General features: G+C 35.7%; 1 protein-coding gene across 4 annotated transcripts in view; it reads left to right on the plus strand.

The window, feature by feature from the left end:
- Positions 1-19,954, plus strand: part of Strn3 (striatin 3) — an 82,515-nt gene that overhangs the window by 37,382 nt on the left and 25,179 nt on the right. For 2 of the 4 annotated variants that reach the window (XM_085697667.2, XM_085697669.2), the window contains exons 5-8: positions 3,167-3,337; positions 5,117-5,243; positions 6,631-6,772; positions 11,605-11,715. In XM_085697667.2, coding sequence (XP_085553793.1) covers positions 3,167-3,337; positions 5,117-5,243; positions 6,631-6,772; positions 11,605-11,715 — 551 coding nt within the window. The remainder of the gene's footprint in view (positions 1-3,166; positions 3,338-5,116; positions 5,244-6,630; positions 6,773-11,604; positions 11,716-19,954) is intronic. The other 2 variants (XM_085697668.2, XM_085697670.2) reach the window with 1 other exon arrangement.

Genomic DNA, 19,954 nt, shown 5'->3' on the forward strand with positions numbered 1-19,954 from the left:
AAGTATGGATAAAAATACAGCCTTACAATCTTTTTGATCTCCAATTCTAATTAACTCATAGAGAAAAACAACAGTCAAGTGGATGGTATTAACTATTTCTATGTCCACCTTATACAGAGAACCTCTCTCTATAACCCATTCTGTATGGTCATTCCCTATTTGCCCATGATCCAGCCTCAGCCTAGGTTCAGGTCCTGAGACGGGGAAGAGGTGCTGACATGAAGAAATGAACTGTTTGACCACCAGATGAGTTTCACACAAGTGGCTAACCCCGAATATCTTCAACATGTTTTTCCATACTGATAAACGAGTTTTTTCCCATCCTCCAACATTAACCTCCAACAAAAATAAGTATATCAAATATGTTTTCTCCCAATTTTTACTTCAAAACATCTTTAAACGAAAAACAACATCATTTTGTTAGCTTGGCCAAATATCAAGCCAGGTACATCCTGTCTTTACAAAACAAAAATATGATTGACATAAGCATACAATTTCAAGAACAACAGTTCCATTCAAAGCATATTTACAGAAATAGAGGCGATCTGCCTTTGAATCTGTTAGCACTGAATTAGAACAGGTTCTGAGGTCAGAAGTGACAGTTGGCACCTGAGAAGCATCAGTTCCTAAAGATTTAAGGGGAAGATATTTGAGAAAAATGGGGCTTCCAGGAATGATCATATCGGTCCCATGCATGATTGACAAAACTGCTGAGAGAATCAGCCATTATAAGAGAGAGGGAGTGTTTCTGCCTCATGCTTCCAGCAGTATTCTGTACTACCCCAAAGTCCACTGCTCCTTGCCGAGTGAGACTGTTGCTATGGTCTTTTGCCTCATCTGGAGACCCATTGGACAAGCAGTCATTTTTTTATGTATGTTATTATCCTTTCTTTCTCCCAGACAAAGGGAGAAATTGATAATTGTCCTTATTGTATATAGTTTTGTTTAGAGCCTTCTTATTTAGACAAAAGGAGGAAGTGTAGTAGGTATTTGCTCAGCCCATGACCTTGATGTCTAACCCAATAGAGGTGGTGTGCTTCTTCTGGTCTGCCTACTTGACTGCTTTAAAGGAAATCCCCTGGCAGAACAGAGGAAAACAGTGGCCACTTACCTTGTTGTGTATCATAATGAATCCTTGTTACCCTTTTAAATGGGCTCTCGTTGATTGACCTACACAAGCACTCCTATACTGATCTAAAACCAGGTTGTATGGCCCCAACACCTATTTATATGGCCTCCAGTGGGGCTTCAAAACTCGTCACGCATCTCAGCATAGTGTGTATCCTTTCAGTAGTGTTCCTCTGCTTCCACTTGACTAAAACTGTGAAGAGTATAAGATTAGAACTCTTTCAAATTTTTACTTTTTTCCCTCTATTATGTTTAAGCTTCTTAATTGTTCCCAGTGCTCAGATTCTTGTAAATGACTAAGAACAGAGTTTTGATGGGAAAAGGGACTAGAATAATTGACAGAGTTGAAGGAAACACTCAATGATATGTGTCAAGTCAGGTAGCTTTGGGGGAACTTGCAGAGAAAATTCCAGGATACAGTCTTAATCTCGTGCCTGGTCGTCTACTTCTCTTTATTGGTTTTATTTTCTTCTTCTGAAGAAAATCTACTTGTTTCCTTCATGTGATAGCTTCGCCAACCTTATTTCTCAGAAGTGTTCGAAATGCCTAACTTAATCCAGCAATGACTCAATCATTTTTATCCAGGTTGTATAAGAACTTGGCAGTTCATTTAGTCCAAAGTTTAGAGACTGGGGTGTTGTGTTAAGGAGACCGCCTGTTTGTTTCCCGGCCACCCAGCCACTTAGACCTGAAATAATCACACAGAAACTATTAATTAAATCACTGCTTGGCCCATTAGCTCCAGCTTCTTATTGGCTAACTCTTACATCTTAATTTACCCATCTTTACTAATCTCTGTATCACCATGAGGCTGTGGCTTACCGGGTAAAGTAAAGTTCCAGCGGGGCTACATGGCTTCTCTCTGACCCTTCCTCCTTTCTCCCAGCATTTAGTTTAGTTTTCCCCACTTACCTCTATTCTGCTCTACACAGGCCCAAGACAGTTTCTTTATTAACCAATGGTATTCACAACATACAGAGGGAAATCCCACATCATTGGAGTAGGGAAAAGAATTGTCCACCACGTAGATAGCTTGTTTAGAGTAAAGAGTGGGCATGGCTGTAAGAAAGTCATTATTTCTTTCAAATGCTAATCTCTGTGGAGTCTTTTTTTTTAAAAAAAAAACAAAACTTTCCCTCTTTATTTTTATAGCCAGACTGTTTTGAAACAAGATTGTTGCATGGTACCCAAGGCTTGCTGCCTTGCATTCCTGGTCCTGCACTTTTGGGGGATAGTTTATCTCTGTAGCCTTTATTTTTGTTCCTTGCTTTGCCTCCTGAGTGCTAGGATTTCAGGAGTGAATCACCATACCTGCTCTGATCTTTTTGTTTAATTGCATTTATTTGTGTATCAAAAAGTTTATATTGTTTATTTTCCTTGTGTTTATTCTCTTTTCTGTTTTATTTGTTTGCTTTCTTACTTTATTTGCTGTTCTAATCATTCTTCCTGTTCTTAGCTTTACCTAAAATTATTTTAGTTGTTTACTAGCAGTGTTTAAACATAAATTTTGATAAAATGTTTACGTATGTGTACCTGATTGTATGTACACTATATGTATACAGTGCCTTTTAAGGCCTGAAGAGGACGTCAGATCCCCCGAACTGGAGATCTAGGTGGATTGTAAGGCATCTGATCCAGTTGTAGGAGACTGAACCCAGATCCTCTACAAGAACAGCAAATGCTTCTAGCCCCAAACCATCCCTCTAACCTCAAGACTGTTGTGAGCTGCCATGTGGGTGCTGGGAATTGAACCTGGGTCCTCTGGTTAAGAGTAGTCAGTATTCTTAATTCTTTTTAATTTCTTGAGACAGGTTTCTCCAGCTTTGGAGCCTGTCCTGGAACTCACTCTGTAGACCAGGCTGGCTTCAAACTCACAGAGATTTGCCTGCCTTTGCCTCCCAAGTGCTGGGATTAAAGGTGAGCACCACCACTGCCTGCCTTTTTTTTTTTCTTTCTCAGTATTCTTAATTCTTAACCGCTGAGCCTTTTCTCCAGTCCCCAGTATGTTAAATTTTAATTTTTAATTTTCTCTTGATAGGTATCTTCAAGAAGTAGGATACACTGATACAATATTAGATGTACGATCTCAGCGGGTAAGGTCATTACTTGGACTGTCTAATTCAGAACCAAATGGATCCGTAGAAGCAAAGAATTTAGAACAGATCCTGAATGGTGGTGAATCTCCTAAAAAAGGACAAGAAATCAAAAGGTAAGATTTGTATTTGTATATGAACATTGTTTAATTTAGGGACAACAAAGTCCAGTGGTACAGCCGAGACTTTTTTAGCTCTGTTTTCTGGAGTTCTTCCTGTTAGACATTGAATGACTGTATATATAGGAACTCAGATTAGTCTTAGTAAAATGATAGAATAGATTATTGCTGTTACTTAGTATGTGAGCAGTTTTGAAATCCTTGAAAATATTTTAACAGATTAAAGGTACTTTTTTTAAATGTATAGGAAATCGATAAAACAGATTGGTGTCTTTTGGGTCCTGGAACCCTAACTGGGGTGGTGGGTGTATGAAGAAATTACAGACATTGGATACTTACACACAGAAAAGCTGGAGTGGTTGCCTGGGCTCTCTGCTGGAGAAGCACAGCACTCAGGAAGCTCAGTGTGTTTAGTATATACTACTGAACCAGGAAGCAGGGGTTTATGGTATGCAACCAAATCAAGGAGACACATTTAGCTCATCTTGGTCAGAGCAGTCTCTTCAGGGGAGCATTCTTCAGGCCGTAAGTATCTGTGGTAGGGGGTTAGAAAGATCTGTATGCATTTCTGTTTCTATACACACTGTCAACAACATTTGCAATTGGATCAGAGGAAGGCTCTGCCATCCCTCTGAGCCTGATCCTGGAAGGGGTTTGCCGCTCCATGGAATTGAGAATTTGGTCTTTGACATTGTTACTCTGTTTTTTTGTTTTTGTTTTTTTGTTTGTTTGTTTTTGTTTGTTTTTTTTTTTTTGAGACAAGGTTCTCTAGGTAGCCCTGGCCAGCCTATTACTCAGGTCTTCCTGCCTCTGCTATCCAAGCACTGGGATCAAAGGGTGTACATCACAACAAACCTGGTCAGCTCATGTCAGCAACACACATCCACACAGGCTTCCTCTGCTCCCCACAGATTGGTATGGAACATATGTTTCATAAATTTAAATATGGGCAACTTTAATAAATTTAACTTAAATATTTAGACTAAAGTATAAGAGGTTATGAAAAATTGCTAAATTGCTTATGCTGGTATTTTTGAGAAATGATGACATGTTTGAATGTTTAAACTTACTAGATTGTTTTTCTTTTTTAAAGTCTTAATTTGTGTGTGTGTGGGGGGAGGGGAGGCTCTGTACTTGTAAAACAGATGCCCAAAGAAGGCATTATATCTCCAAGAGCTAAAATTTCTGACTATTGTGAGACATCCGATGTGGATGCTGGGAGCCAAACTCAGGTCCCCTGAATGATCTCTTACTTGTACTTTTACCTCCTGAGCCATTTCCAGTTCCCAGATTTTATTTTCTTGTAGCATTTACCTAAGATTTTTTAGACAGAATGCTTTGGATGAGCTCAATAAATATAGAACAATGCTTATTTTAATTATATTCTTTTAAAAACTATAATAAAAAGTTGAGGCAATACATTATAATTAGATTGTTTTAACCCAGCAGTGGTGGACCAAGTCTCCTCATAGGAGGATCAGGAATTCAAAGTTATTTTTATCTACATAATGAGTTGAGGCTAATCTGAACTATGTAAGACCCTGTCTCACAGCAACAAAAATTTAGGTTGTGTTTGAATTGCAACAGTTATCCTCAAGTAGTTTTAAACTAGGAATTAGAAGGGTCAGAATGTGGTTCAGCAATTGAACACTTGCCTAGCAGGTATGACACCTTGGGTTCAATTCCTAGTACCACTAGATCAGAAGTATTAAAATAGGATGCAGGAAGAAATATTAGAGTCAATGATTGAAATGTTGGAATTATCTTTTTCTACAGGCCATCTGGTGATGTTCTTGAGACATTCAATTTTTTAGAAAATGCTGATGACAGTGATGAAGAAGAAAATGACATGATTGAGGGCATCCCAGAAGGAAAAGAAAAACTTCGGATCAATAAGCACAAAGTAGGAGATTTACATCATTTTCTGTACACAGTAATTTGAACAGTAATTTTTTAGGTGTCCCTTGAAACATTAATATTGCTAGCTACTCCTGCATATGTACAGATGCAGGAATTATGATTTACTATATTAATCACTAAATGGCTGAGAAAAGGTCTGTTTTTTCAAATATTTGTCCAGTCCTATGAAACTTTTTAAAAAGAAGTGGCATAATTTTTAGTCCTACAATCCTACAACAATTTGGAGTCACACTGAAGTTTATCTTGCTATCACATGAGAGGTAAATGAACAGTGTAGATACTCGCAATGTGGGTGAGGGGCTGATAAGAATTGTAAATATGCGTTAACATCCTGATTATTTGGTAAGGGTTGGCAAAAGTTTACTTTTGCTAATATACTGAGAAATGGACTTAATGTATTTTAGTAGTGAATGGAGAGTTAGCTCTACAGGACCAGAAGTAGAATATCCTCATTTGCAAACATCAAAGTAGTGTTCAATATTTCATGTGTATGTCTTTAAAAAGAATAAAAAAGAGCAAGGCCCGAGGTTGTAGATTATTTATCAGATAAATTAGATATTGTGGTGCAGCACTTAAGAGGTGAGGCCAGGAGGATAGAGAGTTCAAGGCTGCCCTCAGCTTGATAGTGAATTCTAAAAGTGAGTAAATTCAATTGTGGCACTTTGAGATTTTGCAATAGTATAGAAAAAATGCAATTATTTCTCAAAAATTTTTAACCTTTCTCAGCTTTTCGTATGTGTGATGTACTTTGTCGGATGCATAGAAGTTTTATTTTTTAAACTACTGTGTGTTATAATCTGCATATTTGCCACAGCACAAGGAAGTTAGGACAGTTCTATGGAGTTAGTTTTTTCCTTCCACTTTCATGCAGTTTATGAGGATAAAACTCAGGTCATTAAGCAGGCATTTTTTTCCTGCTGAGACACCTCAAAAACCTGATATTTTGTTTTTCTGGGAGGTAGGATGCTTTATTATATGTTGCACAACCAATTTAAGTTATTAGGCTATGCTGCCAGTTAGCAGTGTGTTTAGCCAGTTAAGACAACTTACCAGGATGCGGGTGAGTAGATGATGAGTAGGAATCATCTCTGAGCTTACTATAATTAAAGAAAACTCTTGAGGTTAAAACTTCGAACTTTCCTAGCACTACATCGTGTGGGTCACTTTTTGCAAGTGATCTTCATACAGCATGTTGAACTGTTTGTCTAGGGCATACATAGTTTGAGATTTGTGAATTGTGGGAAAAGTACAGTTGTAGATCTGAATAATCTCAAAGTAGATTTGTAAATATTGTGAAGTGAAAATATTAAAGGTCCTCTTTAAAATGAAGAATTAGAAGTAGTACTTATTAGCTTGTTTTCTCTTTACAGATAGGTAATGAAGGTTTAGCTGCTGACTTAACTGATGATCCTGATACCGAGGAAGCACTGAAAGAATTCGACTTTTTAGTGACTGCGGAAGATGGTGAAGGGGCTGGTGAAGCACGGAGTTCAGGGGATGGTACAGAATGGGGTAAGGGGACAAAGAAACCTTGGGTGGGAGGAAATGTAGCTTTTCTAGGTGGTTATTATTAAACATTGTGTGTGGGATCTGTGTGTCTGAGTGCATGGTAGCAGGTGAATCGAGCAGTTGGTGTTGGTAATTTGAGGCATTTGGTCCTAGTCTATTAAATTTCGTGACTGAGATTTTCAGTAGATGGCTTTTGACTTCAGAAGCTGATCTGGAATGTTTTGTTGATTTTTTTTTTCCTCCTTTAACAGATTTTTTTTTAAAACAAGAATTAACTCATTTTTATTCATACCCATCATTTAGTTTTATGTAATCAAAGCTTTTTGAGAACATACTTCCTCATATGACTATATGGTGTTACCTGTCTTAGTGGTAGGTAGGAATAAATTAATCTGACTTATAACCCTAATATTGAGCAAGATTTAGTGAGGGTATTAAATTCATTGCCTATAATATTCTTTTTACAAATGTGAGGGCCTAAACTTTGAAAGTGATATTTAAAGCTAATAGTAAGCAATGTATAATCAAAAGAAAGAAAGGCCTATCAGTAGTTAAAAACCCTATTTATATAATTGTAAAACAAATATATCAAGGTAATAGCTTAAAATGTGTTTTTCCATTAGTATGTTCATTTAACCATTGTTTAATGTTATCTAGTAGGTGGTAGAACTCAAAGTATATTTATAGAGCTTTTTGTCGAGGTTAGTTTAATACATCTAAAAATATTTATCACTAATTTTTTTGTCTTGTTTTGTTTTTTGTTTATAAATCACTGTGGTGTTAGAAAAACACACTTGGACTGGCCATGGTGTCACATGCCTTTAATCCCAATACCAAGGAGGCACAGGCAGGCAAGCTGCTGAGTTCAAGGCCAGCCTGGGAGTTTCAGGACAACTAGGGTTATACAGAGAAACCCTGTTCTCAACAAATGAAAAATAGATAGAAAAAAAAAACACCATATGACTTTTTTAAAAAATGTTGGACTAGCAGAATGGCTCAGTGGTTATGAGCACTTGTCTTTCTGAGGATCAGAGTTTGGTTCCTGGCACTTATATTTGTGATAGCCACCTGTAACTCCCATCTTCAGGGATTCTCAAATATCATTTTTAGATTTACTTCAGAGAAGAAATAGAAGGGACATCTTTATTGAAAATATAGACTCCACAATTACTATCTGGACTTTTGTACAATGTTTGTATTTTCTTGAAATGACTGTATTTTGGGAGATTATTTGTTTATAGGAGAAACAGTAAAAGAAAAGACATGTAAACTTATATGTAGCCTATTAAATCTTGGACTGTAGTTTCCCTACAACTTTAAAAGTACTGGTTCTTTTTCCTGAAAATTTCAGTCATGTAAAAGTAGAAATTTTATACAGATATTTTATAGTATATGTGTATTTTAGGGACCATAAATAAGTGTCAGTTATAAAATTAGAAATCACCTACAATATTATAGAGATAATCATGGTTAAGTTTGTATATTTATACATATAATATACTTAAGAGTTGAACATCTGTTTAGCTAAATCTTGACATACAACCATTTCTGTTATCTAAAGTGGCTAGAACTTTAACTTTTAGTCCAAATGACAAACATCTCAGAAATTTAATTTGTGTGAAATGGGATTATTTCTTTAATAAGGTCAGGTGTAAATGAGTAGTCCTTTGTTCAGAGACTTGACCGTAGTTTTAAAGAGGACTTGATCTGTGAGTGATAATTTACCTACCACTACTTGACCTTTAATCTTTTTTAAATTTCCTGGAAATAACTAGGAAAGCCTCTTAGTACCCAAAGAGACTGGAACTTTGAGCAAGTAGCTCCTGTATAAAAGCATAAAAGGACATTGCAGTGTTTCTAAAAGTTGTCTATTCAACAGCTATCATGTTCCTTTTTTTTTCCAAATATATTTATTTATTTATTATGTATACAGTATTCTGTCTGTGTGTATGCCTGAAGGCCAGAAGAGGGCACCAGACCTCATTATAGATGGTTGTGAGCCACCATGTGGTTGCTGGGAATTGAACTCAGGACCATTGGAAGAACAGGCAATGCTCTTAACCTCTGAGTCATCTCTCCAGCCCCCCTGTTTTTTTTTTTGAAACTTAAGAGCGTGCATGTAAAAACACTGCCTTTATTTTAAATTCATTTGCTCAAGTTTTAATGATTTTTGAATAGGAAGGTTTTTAGATTGAAATGAAAGTCTTGAACATTTCTTGAATACTCCAGAATCTTATATTATGAAACCACTGCTTCTAAAGGAAGCTTCTAAGTCTTGTTCTAAAACTGGTATTTAATTAGATAATATAGTTTAATTTTATGTTCTTCACATAATTACAAGTACTAGCTGATATGTCATTATTTGCCTTTTTCGCATGGAAATATATGGCATTTTAAGAATATTCACTTATTTTCTTCAACTCTTTAAAAATATGATCTTTGGACTTATTAGGATCACAAAATATAATTAATATCTGAATATTGATATTTACAGACAAGGCATAAAGGTTATTTTCACAAAGTGAAACTATTTAAAAATTTATGCTTTGGTTAATAGGTTTGTATAATTTTGCTTTGGTGATCAAAATTACCATAATGGAATGTCATGGTTTTGTGGTTTCACATTGTTTGGAATTACCTTTTTTTTTTTTTTTTGGGCATGCTTGTATTTTCTTTTAGGGAAAAAAAAAAGGTTCACATAATTGATTCAACTTCATTTCTTGGTATCCCCCCTCCTAGATTTTTTAAAAACAGGTTTAATATGTAGAAGATTATCCTGGCTCTTCTCTTTTGCTATTATCTATTTCTTATAAGCAATATCAAATCATCTGTTGCTTACCAGGCAAGTTCCAGGATGTTTTTGTGCACATGTGCATTCACCAACCTGTTCTTTGCACCGCCTTAGTTTACTTTTGCTTTCTAGATTTGAGGGTATCTTGCAAGTAATTTTCGTTTTGGTTTGGTTTGGGTTTATTTATTTATTTAATTATTTATTGCCTTTTCACTCTACTCTTTACTGCTGTACTTACAGCCATTCACAGCTTCATTCTTGGTGCACAGACTTAGAAAATTGATCATTATAATTAGTTTTTTTCCCTGTGTAAGGTTTTGTGCCACTTAAGTCTTAAGGATTTTTGTTTTTTGTTTTTTAATAAAATCTGTGGCTGTAAAACATACTACTTTAGGTTGTGCTAATTTGTCCCAATGTAAGTAGTAGACAACAGGGATCATTAGTTTCATTAAGATGACTGTATGAGGTGTGAGCCCATAACCATAGCGAGTCTGAGACAGGAGGATCATGAGTCTGGATTAGCTGGTGCTATGTTCCAAGATCCTGTCCTCAAACAAAAACGATAAATTCAAATGGCTCAGGTCATGTTACTATGTTCACATTATTCAATAAATGAGCAGGATTCTTGATACAGCCTAGTTTTTTGAGTATATCAAAAATTCATTTTCTCCTAAGTAAATATTAAAAAACTGCTACAATGAAAGATTTGACAATACTAATTATAAATATACTAATCTTCAGTATGTTAGTTTCTAGTACCAGAATTTAGCAAATTAAAATCTTTTCACATACCAACTACTTAGGATGATATAACAATTGTAGAAGAGAATTGAGGTACAGGAGCTCTTTGAATTTCTGCTCTCTACTGTTCTAACGAGAGATCTTGTTAGGCTTGCTTTCCACACCAATCTAGAGGGGCAGGAAGGCCTTTCCATGATTACGGGAGGCCTAGGGAGCTTTTGAGACCTTGAGAAACAGCATATGCTTAGTTAACACAATTTACAACTAAAATCTTATTATTTGGTGTAATTTATTTAAAAACTAAGTGTTTGAGTATAATTTTTATTTACTAAGAGGACTCTAAAATAGTCTTTAACTGTTAAATTTAGTAATAATAAGATTGCCTTAAAACTAAATGAATGAAAACCCCCAAGTAGTAAAATAGTTCTAAGAAAAGCATTTTTTATACTGTCTTTTTAAGATTTCTCTAGTTTATTATGAGTAGACTTTCCCCACCAGGCATAAGTATTTACTTGAATATTGCTGAAAACACACACAAGAAAGTACCAAGTATAAAGCAATGTGTGTTTTAACGTCTTTGTGCTGTTTTACCCTCAAAAAAATTCAGCTCAAATCAAGATTTCAGTGGAATTTAAATTTTCTTATTTGTTTTATTTTTATTCTGTTATTATGCTAATCTTTAGTTGTAATCCAGTGGAAAAAGGTAATGAGATGTTGAACTGTTGGGAGGGAATGGAGACAGAGGTGGCGTTCTTTGAATGCTTTGTGTGAATTATTTGAGACATTGAATTTGGCAATTATGTGTATTACATTGGATTAGAATGCCTTTCTATCATACAATTATCCTGTGCATGCAGAACTAGTATGACAGGAATGCATGACTAATTTCATCAATGAAATGGCACTGACATTTATAGCTTGCATTTTATTATGAATTTGCATGCAATTCATTTGTTTGCTTATATGATGCTGGCTGAATATTTATTAACATTTTTCTAAAGATGCAGTGATCTATTTTTTAATATTAGATTTCTAATGTTAGTCCAATGATGAAAGAATATTCCTCAAATTTGTGACACATAAAAATGAAGTATTGTTTACCTGTGGATGATATTAAATACTTAGGAACTTAAGGACGTTTAGTTAGTTGGGAACTACAAACTGAGACTGCACCTTTAAAGTGTCTTGAGTATATGCTATTACAATATCTTTATTATCATGATGTAAAGCTTTAACAGTTTACTGCCAACAGCTTGCATTGCCAACTGCTGATTTTTTTCTTTTAATAATATGCTGCATGTAGATAAAGATGACCTCTCCCCAACTACTGAGGTTTGGGATGTAGACCAGGTACTAATAAGTACACTGAAGGAACAGTACAAGAAGGAACGAAAGGGGAAGAGAGGGGTGAAGAGTAAGTGCAGATTATGACTATTATCATTTTGTATACTGATATTAAGAAAAAGGGTTTTTGATGCAATTTTATTTTTTGTGTCATAAAGGGAGCAACTAACTTTAAACTTTGTCTGTTGTGTAATTAAAATTTAGGGTGTGTTATTGGTCAAATAGAAAATTACTTTAAATATGTAAGATAAAGGTGAAAAGATTTTCAAAATTTAAAGATTTATCAAATTAAAAGGACTATTGTCTTTGGTATTCAAAATAATTGAAATTTGCTCAGAAGGGAATACAAATATTATTTTCCACACATAGATATTGAAAGGTATTTCTAACCCATAACCAGCGTTTATTTGTTTGGGGAACCTTAAGCACAGTAGGAAGGAAATGACTTCCCCTGGCTTTTGATTTTTGGTTATAATCCAATGATAATTAGTGGCCACATGTTTTTTTTTTCCATGTATTTTCTTGAATACATGTATTTTCTTTGCCTACTCAGCAAAGGCCATTGGTGCATAAAATGGTGATAATGAGGGTTATTCGGTGCATAATTAGCTGTTTTTGGGTGTTCTCACTGTAGAACCTCTCAGAGAAGTAACTTTCTGTTTTGTGAATCACACTTCAGAGCACTCAGGGAGAATCCTCATACTGGTGATACTGAAAGGAGAGACTTGGAATTTGTTTTGAAAAATTTTCATTTTGAATTGGCTGTTGACTTCTAGTCGAACTTTTTTCTTTTTCTTGTTTTTTTTTTTTTTTTAATACTGTATCAGGAGTATTCACTGCTCTTGCAGAGGACCTCGTTCAGTACCCATATACAGGGCAGCTAACAGCCAGCTACCGATTGAATTCCAGAGGGTTTGGTGCCCATTTCTGGCCTTAGCGGTACTGCATCCACATGATACACAAGCATAGATACATGCAGGAGAAATATCCATACACATAAAAATAAATAAATCTTGCCAGGCATAGTGACACATACCTTTAATCTCAGCGCTCACAAAGGCAAAGTGGAGGCCGGCAGATCTCTCTGAGTTCAAGGCCTTCCTGATCTACATGGTGAGCTCCAGGCCAGCCAAGGTTGCATAGTGAAAACCTGTTTCAAATAAATAAAATAAAAACTAAAAAGAATAAAGTAATAAGAGTGTCAGGGAGAAAAATAGTACATGACGAAGATTGAGACATAAAGGCATATTCTCCCTGTTCCTTTTTCTGGTGACAGACACACTAGCTTATAAAATGGCAGGCCTATCAGAAACCACTTTTTCTTCGATAATGGAGTTCCTGAGTAATTTAATTTATTGTGGAGTTAACTAGAGTTTTGAGAATTTCACCTGTTAGTTCCTCTCTCCTTCCTTTCTTCTCACTTCCCTCCAAAGCTTTATGCTTGCTGGGCAAGCCAAGTGCTTTACCACTGAGTAACCTGCCAGTTTTCTTCTATAGCTTTGTGCTAGCTTGTGTTAGTGCATGTGAATAAAAGGACAAGCTATTGTTAGGACGATTCAGACTATGTTATGAATTACTTATATTTAAAAGTTTTAAGAGGAGTTGTGTTGAGTTTTAGCATCATTTACCTCTAATGTGTGCATGTTGAGAATGAAAGCACTTTTGCATGGTTGACTTCAGTTTACTCTCCTTTAATCCTAGTACTCGGGAGACAGAGGCAGGTGGATCTCTGTAAGTTTGAGGCCAGCCTGGTCTACAGAGAGCTAGTTCCAGGACAGCCAGAGCTACCCTGTCTTAAAACAAACAAACAAGCAAACAAACAAAAAAAACCCTAATAATTAAATAAATGAAATAGCTTATTTAAAAAAACCTAGAGGTTATTTTACATATGCCATGTACTGACCTAATTTAAAAGTTTTATGTTGCTTTTAATGTAATGTAGAAGTATCCCTTTTTGTCTTTATAGATTATGAATAGACCTAAATCTTTTTGAGAGTTGGAAATAGATGTGGCCTCTCAAGATCTTTTTTTTTTAAACTGGTATACTTATTTTCTAACCTTTCTTTCTTCCCTCCCTTCTTCCCTCCCTCCCACTATGTAGGCCAAGCTAGCCTCAAATTCACATACACTCAAGAAGCCTCTGCTTATTATTATTGTGCCTGTAATCCTAGCATTTAGAAGCCCAAAGCAAGAACATTTTAAATTCAAAGCCAGCCTTGGCTATAGACCAACTTAGCTACCTATATAGTGAGACTTTTTTATTTGTTTTGTTTAAAGATTTTGAATATAAAGACAAAGTGAAATTTAACCATTACTGCTTGTCAGAAATTAACTGCATTTAATATTTGCATGTAACAATGTTTTCCTAAAATTTTAAAATAATTTTTATGTGTAAGCCTTCTGTATTTTCCAACAAGAATATCTGTCATATGTGTTTTAATTTATTAGTTTTTTGTTTTGCTGATATTTAGACATTATATACACTTAGACATAAAGTTGAGATTTTACAAGAGGTATTTTAACATAGACTTAATTTAACTATGAGTATTTAAGAGAAAGGGAGGTACCCAGAAATAAAGGAGGATGTACCCAAGAGCTTGGTTGTAGGCTTCCCTTACGGAGTTTTGTTTTGAGACAAGACCTCAATCTAGCCCAAGCTGCCATTGAACTTGTATTTCTTTTGCTTCTGTATTCTTCAGTCTAGTGCTAAGATTATACATGTGTGCCACCATCCCCATCTAGTGTGAAACTTTACGGGAGGTGAACTTTGGTTTTTGACCATGTTGAGCACTGAACTTTAGGTTTTACATATGGAAATGCTTTACTGTTGAGCTACATCCTTAGCCCTTAAAGTTTCTTAGTTTCTAAAATCTAAATTTTTGGTGCTTAAACAATATTTCATTTTTGTGCATTTAACCTGGTCTATTAGTTAAACTTTAAAGTTGTTTCTGATTTTTAAATATTTATGGAAGCATCAGCTTTTAAGATTATCTGTGTCAGGGGACATAGGAATTAGGCTTGCAACAGAGGGTGTTTTAGGAAATTAGTAGAAATTGATTATCCATTTCCTTCATGGAATTTTAAATTAAAAACCAATAAATTCAGAATTCCGTTGGAATCTTTCTTGTAGATGAAATTTAAGGAAAAACAGTAGTGTCCTAGCTAGAGGATATTTCAAGACCCCAGGAAATAACCAGTGCTGCATATCATAGGTAGGTTTTAAATAGACACACATATAAATACTTGCTGGTCAGCTTTCCATCGTGGTGACAACATACATAAAATTCACAGTTTCAGAAAAGAACTAGGGATAGTGATGTACACATGAGAATGAGAAAAACAATATTTTATTTGTTTTTAAAATCTCAAATTCACCAGATGGTGGTGGCGCACGCCTTTAATCCCAGCACTTGAGAGACAGAGGCAGGCAGATCTCTATGAGTTCAAGGCTAGCCTGGCCTAAAGAGCAAGTGTCAGGATAGGCTCCAAAGCTACAGCGAAACCCTATGTTGAAAGACTAAAACAAACAAGCAAACAAACAAGCAAATAAATAAATAAAAACCTCAATTTCAGCCGAGCAGTGGTGGTCCATGCCTTTAATACCAGCATTCCGGAAACAGAGGCAGGTGGATCTCTAATTTCCAAAACAGCCAGGGCTATACAGTGAAACCCTGTCTACAAAACAAAACAAAAAAGAAGAAAAAAAAAAAAGAATGTAAAAGGGCTGAAGAGATGGCTAAGTGGTTGAGAGCACTTCCAGATCTTTTCCAGAGTTCTGAGTTCAATTCCCAGCAACCACATTGTGACTCACAGCCATCTGTAATGATACGTGGCGTGGCGGTATCTTCTGGCCTGCAGGCATACATGCAGACAGAACATTATACCTAGTGAATAAATAAATCTTTTTTAAAAATTTTCAATTTTAAGAATTTTTCTAGCTTTTGACATTCTCCATTTTTTTGCTACATGCATTAGCTTAGTAAAGCTGTGTAAATTGATCATAATTAAACATCACATAATTTGTAGCATTTGAAGTGTTTTATATTTGCTTATTTCACATCCAAAATCTGGAAACTTTATTTAGAATATAAAAATCCTTTAAAGATTTCCTTTGTTCTTTGTCTTTAAACAAGAAGAGTGAAACTTTTATCATTCCCCTTTAATATGAGAGTAATTCTTGCTGTCCTTATTCTTACAGCCAGTTGTTGTTCTTGTGCCAGGTAAAATTTTTGTTGAATTGAGAACATAAAACTGTTGGTGGAGTGCTTGTCCTAGCATGCGTGGAGCCTTGAGTTCTGTCTCCAGTACCAGATAAAGCATAGTGTGGTGGTTAATATTTGTATTCCCAGCATTTGGATGCAGGGAGACAAGATGGTTAGAAGTTCAACGGCATAGAAAGTTTGAGGCCTGCCTGGGCTCCATGAGATCCGCCTCAGATTTGTTGCATCTTGAGACTCTATATATATTTGCAGTCTTGGTTACTTAATAGAACAACTTGTTTTACTTTTTCTAGTTAATCTTATGTATAGTAATGTTAGAAATAAGTTCAGGCTTGCAAAGAAAGAGATCACAACCATTGCCAGTAAAGTATCTGGACAAGCCAGCTTTACTCTTGGTCAAGAAGGCATTATGAAGAACAGAATTCACCAAGACAGAAAGTATACTTGGTTTTTACTCCAGTGCTAGTGGCAACTGTATCTTTTCCCCATCAGCTGGGCTCCAGCTGAAGTCTTACTTAATTGACTAGGCTTCAAAGAACTGAGGCATAGTAAATAAGTGGAGAAGGGGTCAGCCTCTTTAATTACAGAATAAAGCAGAGCCTTTATATAAATTAAGGTCAGAGGATTAGATTATATAAATTAAATTAATATAAATTCAATTATAAATTAAGAATAGGAGGATTAGAATATTTGCATTAAAAGTCTTGCAAGGTGGGGCAATAAAATGATTTTAATTCTTTGTCATAAGTTCATTTTATTATTTATTTGTTTGTTTGTTTATTGGTTTTCCAAGGATAGGGTTTCTCAGTGTAGCCCTGGCTGTCCTAGAACTTGCTCTATAGACCAAGCTGGCCTCAAACTCAAAAGCTTGCCTGATCCTAACTTAAAAAAAATAAACCAAGTGGCAAGTTTTGTCTCATATTAGTGCCTCCATCACTGCGCCCCCATATCCCTTCTCATTTTCTCCATTGTCTAGCTGGCTTTACCTTGGCTCCATCTCCCACTCTACATCGAACGTCACGGTTTTAAAGGGACCACTTAATCCTCTGCTCCCAGTTACTTCCTCCCACCTTTTCTTATTTTAGTCATTTTGTCTCATGTCAGAAAGATCCTCCCAGTCAGTGCACTTTTGAAAACCACAGTTTCACTTTGCCGTTCTGGTTATTTTTCTTTGATATTGTAGTGTCACATTTATTTAATACAACTGTCATGTTGTGAGAAACACCTTGTTGTTGTTTGATTTTTTAATTAAAGGTAGGTAGCCTGAAGGACTCATTTACTGAATGATCCCCAGATTTTAAAGTTGATCTCCACCAATGGTATGAGGCCTTATTAGCACCTATATCAGGAATAAAAGCTGGCTACTGAATGTTTCAACTTAGGTTCTTAGCACACACGCGCGCACACACACACACACACACACACACCCCTCCGAAAAAAAAAAAAAACTTTTGTTGAGTTACTTTTTATTCTGTCTTTCCTTAGTATGACTTGACAGGGAAGTTATTTATAACAATGTGAAAGTTTTATTTTAACTATAATGATAGTCAGAAAATAAAACTGTTTACCTCCTAGCCATTAGTTTTGTTGAAGAAAATGTTGATTAGCAAAGGACATATTTGAGACAATGACCATGTCAGTTTTAGACTTGGTAAAAGTGATATGTGAAGGATCGTGTGTAGATGGATGGAAATAATAGCAGTCAGACGATAGGTCATAGTTTCCATTGTGCTACAGTCTGTTGAGAGGAGCGTACATTTCTGTCAGGTCTGGAGTCACAGGTAAGAGGTAGCTGCATTGTGTTTTATAATTCACAATCGTTCGGCCTCCTCTTCTCCCTCCTCTCCTCTTTTGAAACAGAGAGTCTTATAGCCCAGTCTGGCCTTGAACTCTTGATTTTCCTATTTCCATCTCTACAGTGCTGGGTTTACAAGCATAAGCCACCACACACAGAAAAATGTTTTTCTTTTAAATTCCTGCAATAATTAAGCACTGAGGTTTTGTTGTTGTTTTTTGTTTTTGAGATAGAACCGCACTCACTGCGTAATCCAGACTGTCTGGACCAGGTTTATCTCAAACTCCGATCCTTTTGCCTCAGTGTCTCCAGTGCCAAAATTGCAGGTGTGTATCCTAAGCCTGACTCAGTTTGTGTTTATGAGTAATTAGTGAGCCTTTATGCCTTTGAATTAACATTAGGCATAATAGTCTCATAGTAATACTACTCCAATTTTCTCATTATTGGTAATCATTTAAAATTGTGAAATTATTTAGCATCTTTGGTAGGCTTAGTATGAAGATGCATTAAGTTTGCACTTGAAGGGGTGAACATAGAATCAGTGGCATGTACAAGCCCTTAGGTTCAGTCCCCAGTACCTAACTAAATACACTGTTGAGTCTGAAATTGAAAGATTCTTGCTTTGTAGAGCAAAGACTATGATCTCTGGTTATGAAATCTGCTTTCATCTTTTGACAGCTTTTGAGAAACTAGTATTAGAGCAGAGAAGTTTCATCTTCTCCTAAACTTGGCACTGTGCTACTCAAAGACTAATGTTTAGCTGTAAGTATGTAAAAATATTAATTATCCTAATTTTAAGCAGTGACTTGAATATTTATCTCTGCTCACTTCTGTATCTCCAAGTCTACTTGTTTAGGAAATTATTTTTATACATTTTCTACCACAGTAAAGCTCTAAATTTTTTGTTATTATCTATCAAACAAAATTACTTATAGGATTATATTAGTGGAACCAGGTTTTAAGGCACACAGACACATAATAAGACTTTATAGGGATAATCAATAAAATATTTACAGAGGAAATAGATTTAGTTAGAAAAATGCATAGAATTTGAATAGGCCAATTACACTGTATGTACGTGTTGAATATACACTGTACGTGTTTAATATACACTGCATGCATGTGTGAATTTGAGGGGTCAGATATGACCAAATTTAGCAGTGTGTGTGTGTGTGTGTGTGTGTGTGTGTGTGTGTGTGTGTGTGTGTGACAGAGAGAGAGAGAGAGAGAGAGAATTGGAGAGAACAGATAATATATGACTAAATTAGCTTTGTGCCTGTTTAGTAAGAAGGTCGCTTGTTTGGTTCCTGGCTGCCCGGCTAGCTTAGACCTGAAACTGTATTAATTAAATCACTGCTTGGTCCATTACCTCTAGCTTCTTATTGGCTAACTCTTACATACTAATTTAACCCATCTCCATTAATCTGTGTGTCACTACGAGGTCGTGTGTGTGTGTGTGTACGTGTGTGTGTTTTAAGAACTGGAGAGGGTAGATATGGCCAAATATAGCAGAGAGGGAGTGTGTGTGTGTGTGTGTGTGTGTGTGTGTGTGTGTGTGTGTAGGAATTGGAGATGACCAAATATAGCAATATGCAGAGCAGAATAATTTTGTTGCACGTTATGGAAAGTTAAGGGATTTGTATGAAATATGTAAAAGATTAAGTAGACAGTTTTAACAATCTTGGTACAAGAAGTTGTAAGTGCCACTTGGCACTGCTGAGCAAGAGGCAGTAGAGTAACTGTGATAATTTGGGAGCCATAATCTAATGGGTAGTATTCAAATTTGATGGGAAGCAAGTGTGACTTGAAAATTTAAAGAAAATTGAGTCTACTACAATAAACCATAAGGATGAGAGGCTTGATTAGCAGTTAAAAGTTGAGAAAAAGATTAATATGAAAAACAATTTAAAGGAAAATTCTTTTGTAAAAAATAACTGATTTTCCTCTTTTATTGTATAAATTGTAGGATTATCATGATTTGCTTCCAGAATTTCAGCTACTGAAACTAAATTAATAGTGGTATCAATCATACAAATCAGAAAGTTTTAAAGAAGAGTTATGTATGAGAAAGAATATTTTTGTTTTCTTTGACATTGAATTTAACTGGTTGGATATTTAATCAACTTTTTTTTTTTGTTAGAGAATTTATACCAGGTAGTTGGCACACACCTTTAATCCCAGCATTGGGAAGGCAGAGGCAGGGGATCTCTTTGAGTTCAAGGCCAGCCTGGTCTACAGAGGAGTTCCAGGACAGGCTCCAAAAGCCACACAGAGAAAGCCTGTCTCGGGGAGTG

The sequence above is a fragment of the Myodes glareolus genome, chromosome 11, assembly GCF_982192425.1.
Source record: "Myodes glareolus chromosome 11, mMyoGla1.1, whole genome shotgun sequence".
Classification (NCBI taxonomy): Eukaryota; Metazoa; Chordata; class Mammalia; order Rodentia; family Cricetidae; genus Myodes; species Myodes glareolus.